At 36.4% G+C, this 14,009-nt stretch overlaps 1 protein-coding gene across 1 annotated transcript; it reads right to left on the bottom strand.

Annotated features, from left to right (window-relative positions):
* Positions 1–9,346: 9,346 nt before the first annotated feature.
* Positions 9,347–10,615, bottom strand: LOC110314328. The gene is made up of 3 exons (XM_021188748.1): positions 10,182–10,615; positions 9,662–9,790; positions 9,347–9,491 (listed from the first exon to the last, which is right to left on the bottom strand). The coding sequence occupies exons 1-3, from the start codon at positions 10,613–10,615 to the stop codon at positions 9,347–9,349; spliced, it is 708 nt and encodes a 235-aa protein (XP_021044407.1).
* Positions 10,616–14,009: the final 3,394 nt, after the last annotated feature.

Raw genomic sequence — 14,009 nt, 5'->3', positions numbered from 1 at the left:
TACATTTATGTAATGGAGAATTATTCTGTTATTTAAAATAAGCAAAGTAATAAAATTCAAAGATCAATGGATGGAGAGACAATTATCCCAATGGAGGAAACCCTGACTTTGAAAGACAAATTTTATATGTATTTTCTTATATATGGGGATTTTAACTTGTAAGCACTCAATAAACATGCTACAAAACAGTCAATATGCCTACAGAGGTTAGATATAGACTGAAAGACTAGGGGTGAGACTAGGATCCACAAAGGAGGGGGAATAGAATACATGATTATGGAGAGATAGTTGGTAGCCTGGGGCATGAGTACTAGAGGGGATGGGAAAGGTAAATAAGGGAATCATAGGAGAAATAACTAATACCCTTGGCCATTGGAGAGTGAATATGGATACAGATTACTATTAAAGCTTCTTAAAATATATAATTATATTTTAAAAATCCAAATAGTCTCACTAAATATTGAGTGAGACAAACACCTACTAGATATCTAGTGCCTGGAATTGGTTACATTCCATTGAGTCATTTGCCAAAAGGGCTCCATGAAAATACACAAATAATTTAGGCTATTGCCATGACTATTGATTCCTCTCTACAAAGTGATGGAAAGTCTCTATTTCTGAAGTCAGCATTTAGATGTCAATGAACACAGAGAAGTTGAACATGATGCCTAACTAGATCCCTCACTCCTACTGTCTGGTGTTTATGATTCTAGAAAACACTGTTTCTAGAGTTTAACATAGCTATCAATATAGCTACAAACTCTACGATCTGCCATAGTTACCTGCCTGCACAAATATTGTGGGAGTAACCAAACACTCTGACTGGATTTGAGGCCCATATCATTAGATGGAATCTATGTCTGAAACTGCCCAGTGTTCAAGAACTTGAGACTAGATAGTTCATGGGTCTAGAGAGAAATTGAATACTATTTTTTTGGCAAAGGAATATAGCAGTAAAATGCATCCTAATGACATCTGCTATACCCATAAATCAGTGTCTCACTCAGCCATCATCAGAGAAACTTCATCTTTTTGTATTATATGGGAACTAATAGAGAGAAGCACAATACTAGACAGTGTCTATAGAGTGAGAGACTTTAGAATTTTCAGTCCAAATGGGATAACTTCATTAAAGATCTCAACTCAGAGCTCAAGGACATATGTGCAGTGAAAGATTTTAAGAATCAGAGGGGAAGGATAATACCAAGAATAGAACATCTTTTAGAAATAACAGGATTGATACAGACAGGGTAGCACAGAGACTCTAGCAACATGCACAGGGCTTGCATAAGTTCAAGCAAGATGGGGTCCTAGTACTGAGAAGGGAAAGTGCTTCAATCCCTAACCCCAAAGCTATCTCCATTTGCAATTTTGTGAAGGAAAAAGTAATTTCCTCCAATGCACTTTCACCATGTACAATAACCACATTTAAGGATAAAACCTGTGCCCAGTAGTAGGTGAACAACATAAACTCGGTGCTACTTTTATAGGTTTTTTTTTCTAATAGATTTTTAGGCATTTTTCTGCCTTACTAATCTTTCCTTGTATATTACATATATTACATATATTACATATATTGAGTTTGTGTTTTTATGAGTTCTCTGTGTGTATGTGGGTTCCTTTTTTCTTTTTGTTATTTTTATTTTATACTTTTTGTGTGCTCTTTTGTTTGCCTGTTTTCCTAAATACAAACAAAATTTGGAGGGGATTTGGTAGGATGAGAAGGATATGGAAAGAGATGAGGGAAGGTAATCTTTCATCAGAATATATCATGTGAACTATATTGATTTCTAACAAAAATATAAGTGAAAACTTTCTAATGCTGATAGCGAAGGGGCCAAGTTCATCCTTAATATGACAAATATTTGCAAAATCTTAACAGCGATATATTTCCACTAATTTTGAGGATTAAAATATTTGATAATAATAGTTAAACACAAGATATAATTTGCCTTTCATTTTCTGAGCTTCAGTTGAAGGAGAAAAAAAGTAAGTAAGGAAGTGCCCATACTATAGCTCCCAACAAAGCAGACTACCTTGCCTGCAAATTCACTGGTGATAAAGCACCCAGGAAATAGCTGGCTACAAAAGCTGCTCACAAGAGTGCACCCTCTCCTGGAGAGGTGAAGAAACTTCATTATTGCAGGCCTGATACTGTAGTACTCGGAGAAATCAGACACTATCAGAAGTCTACTGAACTTCTGATTCCCAGGGTCCTCTTTCAACATCTGGTTCAAGAAATTGCTCAAGACTTCAAAACAGATTTGTGCTTCCTGTGAAGGAAGACAGAAATTCAGCACTTAACTTTCTTTCTGTTACCTGCATCATTTACAAATACTCTACCTTAATTTCTTTCTATCTTAATGAATTTTTTTTTCATTCCTGACCTGTCTCATTAAAAAACAAAAATAAAATAACTTTGTTATACAAAACATCTGGCTATTTAGGCCTCAATGAATAAGGATTGAGGTTGATGAATACTACATCTCTCTAGTTTCCCTAACAGCAACATCTTTACTGCCAGTATGTTAGATAGGATGATCATGGTTATTCCTGGATTATTATAACATATTTTTTCTGTAAAATATACTCCAAGGTAAAGCTAATCAACCTTCTCATCCCCTAGGGAAACACACTAAAAAGGATGTAGAACAGTGACAGGCAGATTTGTAGAGCTTCGCCGCAACATTTTCTCACCAAAACAAAACTAGTAAGAGAGCCTCATCAGCAGAGATTGGGGTTGGTGGATCTACGTTGTAGGCTCTGATCTATGGGGATTTTTAAAAGATATTTTTAAAAATTCTGAAATTACAGTTATATCATTCTTCTCTCTCCAAAACTTCCCACATAGCACACTCTTTGTGTTTTCTAATCCATGATTATATTTTCATTAATTGCTGATACATGTATATCTTTATTACAGGCACATTCCTAACTATAACTTTCTCAGTTCATATATTGTTTTGGTATCTATGTTTCCAGGGCTGACCATTTGGAATTAGAGAGCAGATCATAATAATCCACTGGGAAAGATTGTTTCTCCCGCTGTCTGTACACCTTATTTGCCCGTAGATCTTCACTGGACAAGGGAAGGACCATGAGGACTCAACCTTAAACAAAGAACTATAGAATCTATATTTTTAATTTGCTTCCAATCTTATACAAACTATGACATTTTAAATATATACTGTACTCTAAAATGCTTGCATATAGCACCTTGGTATATAAATACTTGGACATAAAAATATCTCAATTTTCTCTTTTCCAAATATATATTTAGGGCGTGGTAGCATGTCCTGTGTAAAATTAAAAGGATAGAAATGAAATCAGAATGTTGTCCTGTGATCATGACATCTACATACATCATACTTACATACACAATAACAAAACAGAAAAGAGCATATACACATTAAATTAATACATAAAGTATTTCAATGGCATGATATATATATTTTCTATAAATTTCAGTTCTACCAACTTAAAAATTATTTTAACCTCCCTGGAATTTATAATTAATGATACAGTATTATAAACTGTATCCCTTATATTCTGGTTGTTAAATGGTAGAGTCTTTAACTATCAAAGTCCATCAAGTGACTCATAGAAAACAAGTTATTTTTGCTTGTTCCTATTACTGTTATAATCTACTTCATACACTTTGGACATGATTTAGGATATATCACTGTTTCTGTTTTGATAAGAGTATTTTCCTGTGAATCCCAATAGTTATGCCTGCCCAGCTCTTTATTATTTCTAATATGTTCTCTAAGGAGTGAGGAGTGAAGATTCAACAATTTTGCCTAGAGATGCATTTTACATAAAAGAGTTGTTTCAATAATCCAGTAATGATGATGAATATCCAATCTAACATACTGGTAATACAGATGGAGACACATTGAAATTTCCATAAATATTAATATATTATTTCATTTCCTCAATTTTTCCCTTAGCTCTTTTTCTGTCATGTTTCCTTAAAAGTCTATCTTAGGGCTATTTTCCATTCATAAAGACTTGAGTGTTTGGAATAGCTTACTGAGAAATGTAGTATAGTATGTATAGAACAATTTAAAATACTGTTTATGGTCCCATAAGCAAAAATAAAGATAATAGACATTGATTAATCTCCTGTATGTCAAGACGTTAAATACATTACTCATTTAATTTTGTTGTAAAGCAGTAAAAACTATAAAGTAAAATTATGGTGAGTGACTTACTGAAGGTAACCAGATGTGTAGCACCTAATGGGTGAATTGTTCTTATAATGTCTGCCATAGTGCAGCATCAAGGGTTATGTTAAGGGACACCAGCACAATAATTGCTAATTTTCCTTTAAGCACTTTCTCACATAATTCAAACCTTGACTTACTACAATAATCTTTAAAGGGAAAAATTAAAGAGAAACACCCTCTGACCTTAGTTATTTTATACTCAAATGCAAAAGTTATGCATTAAAAAAACAATAAATAGTAAGTGCAGCAGGCTATAAATGGAAGAAAGCTAAAAAAATTTTAAAAAGAAATAAAAAAAGAAGAAAGCTGGAGTCTGATTTAAATATTGCTTCACTTTCACACACTATAAATGAGGTAAAATGAATATCTTTAAACTCAAAGTGGTGCATGAATGTTGAGTTTTGACAGAAAACCATGAGGGATTCAGTTAATCAACTTTTACTGACTGACTGACTGGCTGACTGACTGACTGACTGACTGAATCAAACATTAGGAAAGGTATGCTAGACAGTATAATGGATAAATTCCCATGCATTTGAGAGAGAGATGTCTGAAGAAAATGAATTTAATAGCTTGTGAGTACAGAGTAGTGAAAAATATTATTTATATGGTAGGATACATACCAAGGATTCTAACTGGGCTTTAAATTCAAATACAACTTACCCTACATCAAAGTCAATGAAACTGCCAGGATATATGTGAGAGAATAATTAAAGAAGAGTGAGAAATCACAAAAACCTAAGATTGCAGGACAATTAGCACACAGCACATAGACAATTAGCACAGAAATATACTAATCAAGAAGAAAGACAACTTCTAGGTGTCTTTTGATGATAGTGAAATTTATACGATCTGGGTATTTCAATGAGATGTCAGCATTCATGAGATTTCCATCACTATTTACTGTGTATTATTTTAATTTAAGGATAACATATAGCAAAGAAGTTTCTGTATTCCCTAATGTTTAATTATGTTAGAAAAATGAAATACCTCTATTTGTGAAAGATTTTGTTCTAAGGAGAGATCAAAGAGCCTAAGTTAAAAAGGCAGTTTCTGTGAGAAAGCCAGATATGGCTTCAACCAAAAAGATAAATTCAAATTTTCCAGTAGAAGTAGAAAAAAATGAAGAAAGGGGTACAGAAACAGTGGCCCAATGGCCAGAAGTTGAATGTTTGTGAGTTTGGAAAAGAGTTATAAGTTCAGTTGTCATGTCTTCTGTGGTCAGAAACCATAGGTGACATTTGTCTGAAGCAAAATATCTCTAATATAAAACATTTAAAATTAGTTTTGTAGACTATCTCTAATATAAAACCTTTTCAAATTAGTTTTATAGAGGTCATACTAGAAGAGGAGACAAGTAAAATTAAATTAGGCAGGAGATTAATGGTTGAGACAATGATACACTAATGAAGACTGGAGTTTAGAATTAGATCATGTCCCATGGGAACATTTAAGGAATAGTCCAGGTTCCCTAATTGAAACTACTATGTAGAGAGGCTGTTAGGAAGCAGACCAGATGCTACAACAGAGATGTTCAAACAGTGATTTCCCCAAATGATCTGTGGGATATAATTTAGAATTAGTGGTTTTCTTATAAAACAGTAGGTCAGAATAGAGTCATGCAATCCTTATAACAGTCTTTTAAAAAGTAAGTTTGCTTCAAGCTAATCATTCTATTATACTGATTCTTCAGATAAATTGTAATGCTTTGGCATTGTCTGTGGACTATAATTACATATCTGCTCTGATTTCTGAAGATCAGTAAACTCCGGGTTGACAATATACAATCTGAATTTAAATAGTTGGGGATGACATGACTGAACTGCAAGTCAGTTGAGACAAAGCAGCACAAAGATAAATGCAGTACAGTCTGCTGAAAAGGTCCATGTTTTGAAATATTACTTGAAAATGAGGATTTTTCGGATCATATGGTTTTGAAAATGGCCAAGATTTTGCAGCTATCAGTAAGTAACCACAAGTATGTTCTTCACCATGCAATTGTTCTGGAATTATCATAATAATGAATAGTGACACCTTTCAATTATTATTCTGTTGACTCTGTTGTCATACTTATTGGTGAAAATTACTTCCAAACCACAGGGAGAATACTCACCATATTTCACTTTGTGATGTAATTTAAATACAACTTAATTCCAAGTAATGCATCCTGTACATATATAGTTTAGAAATCATTCACACAGAGTAAAATTAGTGAAAGAGAGTACCACATTTCCTTCAGATGTAACTACCTATTCTCAAGTTTCTTAATGACTAGAATCTCTACTTAGATATTAAAATCCATTGTGTTCTGGAATTATCCTTAAAACTTCAGGAAAAGTATTTATCTATCCCATTTAGTCAATAGTGACTCTAATGGTAAAAGAATAAAATCATTTTTCCATGCTCACATGGTGGATTAAACAAAGAAATATCCTAATATTTTTCATGTAAATATTCTGCTTTTTCATTTGTGAAGAAATGTAAAAACAATTTAATGGCAGTGTGCTGAGGTCTGTTTTTATTTTTCTTCTTTAAGGATGGTAATTTTTAAGTGATGGCAATGGAAATCCATTGTGAGCATTGTTACTATCATTGTAGAGAATCAAAAAGGGCCCTATAATTGATAACAGTGCTCATGGTTATGATATTTTAGAATAAAACCCCAAATAATAAAAAATGCTTTGTTTGTAGATACTATTATATACCAATAAAAGAAGGGTATAAGGGAAAAGTATGAAAAAGATTCCAAAAATCTTTATTGATATTTAGTTGGAAGATATTAAGTTGGAATGGGAAAAGATATAAAATTGACTTTTTGTATCTCTTTGTAGATTGATTAAAATCTAAATGTAGTTCTGAAAATAGTTGCTTCCCTACTTCTGGCTGTCACAAAGTTTGACATTTCTGTTCTTTTTCATATGTTAAGTCACTAAATTTTTAGGACAAAATATAATAAAATATATGAAATAGATATTTTTCCTTTGTGAATAAATTATATTTCGTTTTTGTAGTACCAAATATGAGTACTATGCCTTTAATTTGTTTTTTCACTATATAATAATAATACAGATAAATTATCAGTCAATTGAAGCTAAAATAAATATCAAAGTCTATGTGTAATTATGTAATAAAATTGAGTATGAGATTAAAAATCACATTACTTCTCTGCTATCACTATAGTTTTGAAAACATATACTAAATATTAAGTAAGTCATACAAAAGAAGTACAAGGCATTTAGAAAATATTTTAAATTATTTGAGCCATCATACCAGGAAGATGAGAGGCTTGCTTCATCCTGGACTTAACCAAAATCAGGTATCCTGGTAGAAGTCACCAATACAAGATGTCCCAAGCACTCCTGTACCTTTTTAATTACAGTCTTGCTTTCGGCCCTTCAGGAAGATGGATCACAAATGAAACCCCCCACCAGTCCCATCAATACCTTTTGCTCTATGCCTTTTGGTGGGTAGATCAAAAAAACAAACAAACAAAAAATAAAAAAAATAAAAACTCCCTCCTCTGTATACTTAACCACATTTTTAGTAACATTAATTCATTTTTCCATTGACTGTTATAAATCTTAACCCCTACTGCCACTGCCACTTCAGCTTATCAGCTAGGGTGGTAGAACCCAACTGTTGAGTAGAATTGCACTCTACTATCTGCTCGCCTCAAAAACTCCAATGCTATATAGCAGAAGATGGTCTAATCGGCCATCACTGGGAGGAGAGGCCCTTGGTCTTGAAAAGATTATATACCCCAATACAGGGGAAAACCAGGGCCAGGAAGCAGGAGTGGGTGGGATGGAGAGTAGGGTCAGGGATGGGTAAAAGGGACTTTTGGGATAGCATTTGAATTATAAGTGAAGAAAATATCTAATAAAAAATAAAAAAAAAAACCTCTAATGCTTTGATTCTCCCTCACCCAAGGTCTTTAAAATCTGTAGCTTTTGATGGCCCATATTAAAGCCCATAACTAGGTCCTTCTATGCACTCCTCTCTCCCATAATAAAGGACAACTGCAGTCTATGAAGAGGAGTCTGGCAGGAGAGAGCTATGAAGGGACGGAAGGCTAGCTCTCACAGAAAAACCTGCTTGAGCCTCCAGCAGAACACTGGTGAGGTCATTATGTAAGAAAGCTGCTTGCACCCAGACATTGACTATTCTACACATGATTCCCACAGAATCACAGGCAAATGTCTAGTCATTGAGCAAGATGAGCGATTTAATGTGTGTCTTCAGTCAAGTCTCATTATTCAAGAGGGCGCAGTCAGAACACTCATAAATGCATTAACTTGTGCCCAAAAGTATTAAGAGTAAATAAAAAGACTGACAAAATTCAATACATAATGAAAGTAGATAGATAGATAGATAGATAGATAGATAGATAGATAGATAGATAGATAGATAGATAGATAGATAAGAAACAATATTAAGGAAAGGCATTCTGATTAAAATGGACAAAATAAAATGACTATAGTAACATATTTACCTAGACAAGAAATCTAGAAGTGAGTGGGTTTTGAGGCTTTTTATAGTATTTTTTAACTCAAACAATTTATTCAAAAATGGGCTGTGAAATTGGCTCCTCTGTTGAAAGGACTTCCAAGTCTGATGACTTGAATTAGCTAGTAAGAACCCACATGGTGGATGGAAGACTCACAAATGTCACCCTCTAAACTCCAAGTTGGTGACATTTCTCTTGTACACACACACACACACACACACACACACACACACACACACACACACACACAAACTCACTCATGCAAGCACATGTGTGTGCATGTAAGTACACATACTTGACAATCTTAGTAAAAAATAAAATATTCATTTCTTCTATTCCTAATTGCTAATTCCCCTGGAGGATAAGAAATCAGAAACCCAGAAGCTCCCCCTCAAAGGACACAATTGAAAAATCTGGAGATTTCTGCCATAACTCAAAATAAAAACAGTAACTCAATATTGTTTTCATTATCCGATTTTCAATATTCACTCCTCCAGTAACACTGACTGATAGATACAGTGTGATAGAATCAAAACAGTGAATATGGAGGCAAAGGGACAGTTTCTCAAATCACAGAATGCCTTTGCCTTGTGTTGTGAGTGGTAGCATACTAGAGTTCATTATTTCTTCCTCTTCCTTGTTTGAAAACACCCATAAACACTGGGCGTGGGGTGTTCCTAATCACAAGGGAAAGTTGGTCAAGAAAGGCATTGATGGATGTTCGGAAGAGAACAGGATCTTCAGTGGTCCACCTACTAAAAGTAAAAAGGAGACACCATCAGGAGAAAGATGATGAATCTGGACAGTTCTACATACTATATCTTCTGCTTACTTCTAGTCAACCTGAGTCTCCATTACAGCACCTAGAATACACATTGCCTCCCAGTCAAAGACCACCCTCACTCCAAACTCTTGGAGAACTGACACAGTGAGAATAGTGTCATTCACAGTGAACTCCTGCTGAACCATCACTTGCTGGTGCTGGACATTTGAGGCCAGGGTTCTGCATGCAATGTTTGCCTCCAAAGCGGTTCGGAAAGGCACTGTTACGGAACTGAAGGGAGATATAGTTAAGGTTTTCACTATTGAATTTCTTTGCCCATTGGGTTTGATCACACCTCTGAGGTTTACTTTAGCATCCCTGCAACTAGCACCCAAAGAAACCCANAGGTTTACTTTAGCATCCCTGCAACTAGCACCCAAAGAAACCCACAGCTATTTCCTCAGTGCTTCTGCTGTTCCACACCCTACAGCTTTCGCAGATATACTTAGTTCCCTATCCTGTCTTTGTATTCTGCCTCAGGAATGACTCCATATTGTATGACCTGTCTCCTTACTAGTAAGCCATAAACCTCCCCACAATAAGTCCCCTCTCAAAGAATTCTTGGAGTTCTGTTCTTACTATGTTTCTGTACCCCTGCTAATGTGCTCCTCATAAAAGATACAATTCCAAGAGTCGACTTCCAGCTGTTGCTGCAGCATCTCCACTGGGTCCCGGGATAATTGGTGCCTGCTCACCCTGAGGAGCTATGGCTGCCTCTTCGACCATCACTCTTGCCTCTACAGGGCTCCTTGAGTAGAGGATACCTCTGGGGGAAGTCTGGCTACCAAAATCTTGTGCACAGTTTACATGTGGAGAGTTATCTTGGTCATTCTCTGCTTCAGAAGGACGTGAGCTTGGTTCAGTATGATGCGAGCTTGGTTCAGTACGATGCGAGCTTGGTTCAGTACGATGTGAGCTTGGTTCAGTACGATGTGAGCTTGCTTCAGTATGATGTGGGCCTGCTTCGGTATCATGGACTCTGGATGTGTGCTGTCCATCCTCCCCTTCTTCTTCACCACCTGCTCTACAAACTTTGTCCCCACTAGGATCCTGCATGGTTAAGTGGGCTTATTCACCCAGAGTTCCCCTGTAATACTACCACCCACTCACCTGTTGCTAAGGGAGTGGGAGCCCCGCCCTTTCAGACAAAGGGCCCCACTATGAATGTCACAGTGCCCCTGCAAACAGGATCTCATGAGAGGAAGAAGATATCGCGAGAGAAAAAATATCACAAGAATAGGAGAATTTCATGAGAATTAAAATCTCTTCAGAGATCATGCCCACCCAAGTAAAGATCCTTTACCACTCTTTGATACAAATGAAGTGATTATAAAACACTGTTTTCTAGATTATAAAATATTAGATATTGGGATCATTAAGCAGAAAGCAACACAGGGGAAGATTCTGTCTTTATCTCTTTGAGAGGATTAAAGGAAGTCTCTTTATGTCTTTCTTGAAATAAAGAAGCAACAGCAAATAGTTCAATTGGACTTTTTCTCCAGGGTTTCTATAGACTAATATCCAGATCATATTCTGATGTGCTAATGTAGTCCACATTTTCCTTGTATATAAATCAGTGTTTTCTGTTCCAGAGAATATATAGAAGCATAACCTATTAATTTTGTAATAAATATTAACAGTTAAAATGACCAAGATTTTTATTTATTATATTTTTTGTTTTTCAATAATTTATTTTTTATTCATTCTATATTCTGATCTCAGCCCCCTCCTTCTTATCTTTCCAGTCCCTCCCCACAAATCTCTCCACTTATTATTCCTTCTGCTTCTCCCACACTGGGTACCACCCTACCCTGAGACATATTCCTAGCAGGACTAAGCACATTCTAGCCCTGTGAGCCCAATCAGGCAGTCCAGATACTGGAAGGGGATGCACTAGGCAACAGAACAAGAGATTAAGAGATGGCCCCTGCTCCAATTGTTATGGAACCCACATGAAGACCAAGCTGCACATCTGCTACAAATTTGTAGGAGGTCTAGGTCCAGCCCCTGCATGCTTTTGGTTGGTAGTATAATCTCTGTGAGTCTCAAGGGGCCTAGGTTAGTTGACTCTGTAGATTTTCTTGTGATGTCCTTGATTACTCTGACTTGCTCACTTCTATACCCTACCCTTCGAAAAGACTCCCCAAGCTCTACCTGATGTTTGCCTGTGGGTCTCTGCATCTATTTCCATCCTCTGTGGAATGTATCCTCTCAGAAGACACTTATGCTAGGTTCCTGTCTGCAAGCAGATCAGAGGATCACTAACAGTGTCAGTGGTTGGCTATCTCACATGGGGTGGGTTTCAAATTGGGGCAGTCATTGGTTGACAAATTTCTCAAGTTCTGATCCATATTTATGTTTGCACATCTTATAGGCAGGACAAAGTTTTGGTTGAAGGTTTTATGGGATTTTTATGTCCCCCTTTCTTCCCTGGAAGACCTTCCTGGCTATAGGAGGTAGACACAAGTCTCTATATTCCCTACTACTAGGAATCTCAGCTTACTTGGCCTTTTTCTCTCACAGTATTTAATATTCGTTCATTGTTCTGTACATTTACATTTTTGATTATTATGTGGTGGGAGGATTGTGTTTTCTCGTCCAATCTAATTACTGTTCTGTAAGCTTCTTATATATTTATTGTCATCCCTTTCTTTAGATTGAGGAAATTTTTTTATGATTTTGTTAAAATTATTTTCTGGTCTTTGGAACTGTGACTGTTCCCGTTCTGTTCCTCTTATTCTTAGGTTAGGACTTTCCATCCCATCCAAGATTTCCTGGTTCTTTGTGTTCGAAACTTTTTAGCTTTAGCATTTTCTTTGACTAATATTGCAATTTATTCTATCATATTTTTAATGCCTGAGATTCTCTCTTCCATCTCCTGGATTCTGATAGTGATTCTTGTGCCTGTAGTTCCTGTTCTCTTTACATGGTTTTCATCTGCAGGATTCCCTTGATTTGTGTTTATTTTCATTGCTTCTGTTTTCATTTTCAGGTCTTGAAAATTTTTATTCATTTTCTTTATCTATTTAATTGTATTTTCCTCTATTTCTTTGAGGGATTTATTTGCTTCCTCTTTAAAGGCCTCCTGTCTGTTGATTGTATTTTCCTATATTTCTTCAAAGGATTTATTCATTTCCTGTTTAAAGACCTCTATCATCTTTATAAAACTGAATGTAAGGTCATTTTCTCCTTTTTTGGTTCATTACTATTTTTATTAATTAATTAACTAATTAATTAATTATTTAATATCACAAATGATGTCCCCTGTGGGTATGCATTCCTCCTTGATGCTGGGGTGCATGGAGTGCTGCTGAGGGAGAGGAAATGCAAGCCCACCTCTGCAAGGTTATGTTCCTCCCTTGCTGTCATGGGGTTCCAACTCATGTATTGCAGACAGGCTGCCATTCCAGGGATGTGAAACACAGCCTATCCTAGGAAACCCAGGCAGTGTTGCACCAGGTGAGAAATGACATGAACTGGGAAGGAGGATGGTTCTCATTGTCCTGGGCACTCAGACATCACTGGTAACCACACAGAGTTCAGAAGTAGAAGTGGGCCAGAGATGAGCTCAGGGTGAGGAGATATCCAGCTTAGCTCTGGGTAAGTGTCACAAGCACAGTGGGACATTCTATGGGAGAGTTAGGTTGTACAGCCTAGTATTGGTAAAGGCTTCCCCCACAATGGTTCTGGATGATAGACAGTCCTTGCTTATCCAAGCTGTTTATTCATGGTGCAAATCACTCATAAGACTTATTCAGGATGGACCAGAAATTAAATAGTTTTTGCAGGAAGGAATATCAAGGAAGGGAAGCTTATTGGCTGACACTCAGGGCCCAACTAGATAACTTATTGGCATGGAGAAATTTGGGCATTATGCTACAGTGACCAGTTACCATGGTCCTCTTAGTGGGGTGCTGTGGTCACATGTTCCAGGACAGAAAGCATGTTGGGAGCAAATACAAATGCCTACCACTCTCAATTACGAGAATTTATGAAGTTATTTTTTTAACTTATTATTTTATTTAATTAGATATTTCCTTTATTTACATTTCAAATGCTATCCCAAAAGTTCCCTATACCCTTCCCCTACCCCTGCTCCCCTACCTACCCACTCCCACTTCTTGGCCCTGGCATTCCCCTGTGATGGATCATAAAAAGTTTGCAAGACCAAGGGGCCTCTCTTCCCAATGATAGTCGACTAGGCCATCTTCTTCTACATATGCAGCTAGAGACACGAGCTCTGGGGTTACTGGTTATAGTTCATATTGTTTTTCCACCTATAGGGTTGCAGACCCTTTCAGGTCCTTGGGTACTTTCTCTAGCTCCTCCACTGGGGGCCCTGTGTTCCATCTAATAGCTGACTGTGAGCATCCACTTCTGTTTTTGCCAGGCACTGGCATAGCTTCACAAGAGGCCGCTATATCAGGGTCCCTTCAGCAGAATCTTGCTG

Source organism: Mus pahari, chromosome X, assembly GCF_900095145.1.
Source record: "Mus pahari chromosome X, PAHARI_EIJ_v1.1, whole genome shotgun sequence".
NCBI classification, from domain to species: domain Eukaryota; kingdom Metazoa; phylum Chordata; class Mammalia; order Rodentia; family Muridae; genus Mus; species Mus pahari.
Note: the sequence above shows the minus strand (reverse complement) of the source record. Positions and strands in the feature narration are given on the sequence as shown.

Bases quoted from the DNA above. Each gene is read 5' to 3' on its own strand.
- LOC110314328 (XM_021188748.1), bottom strand. From the start codon at position 10,615: ATGCAGGATCCTAGTGGGGACAAAGTTTGTAGAGCAGGTGGTGAAGAA. The intron at 9,791-10,181 runs GTATCTTTTATG...ATCTCCCTTCAG, and splicing joins GGAAGTCGACTCTTGGAATT to TTCCGTAACAGTGCCTTTCC. The intron at 9,492-9,661 runs GTCAGTTCTCCA...TTTTACTTTTAG, and splicing joins AATGACACTATTCTCACTGT to TAGGTGGACCACTGAAGATC.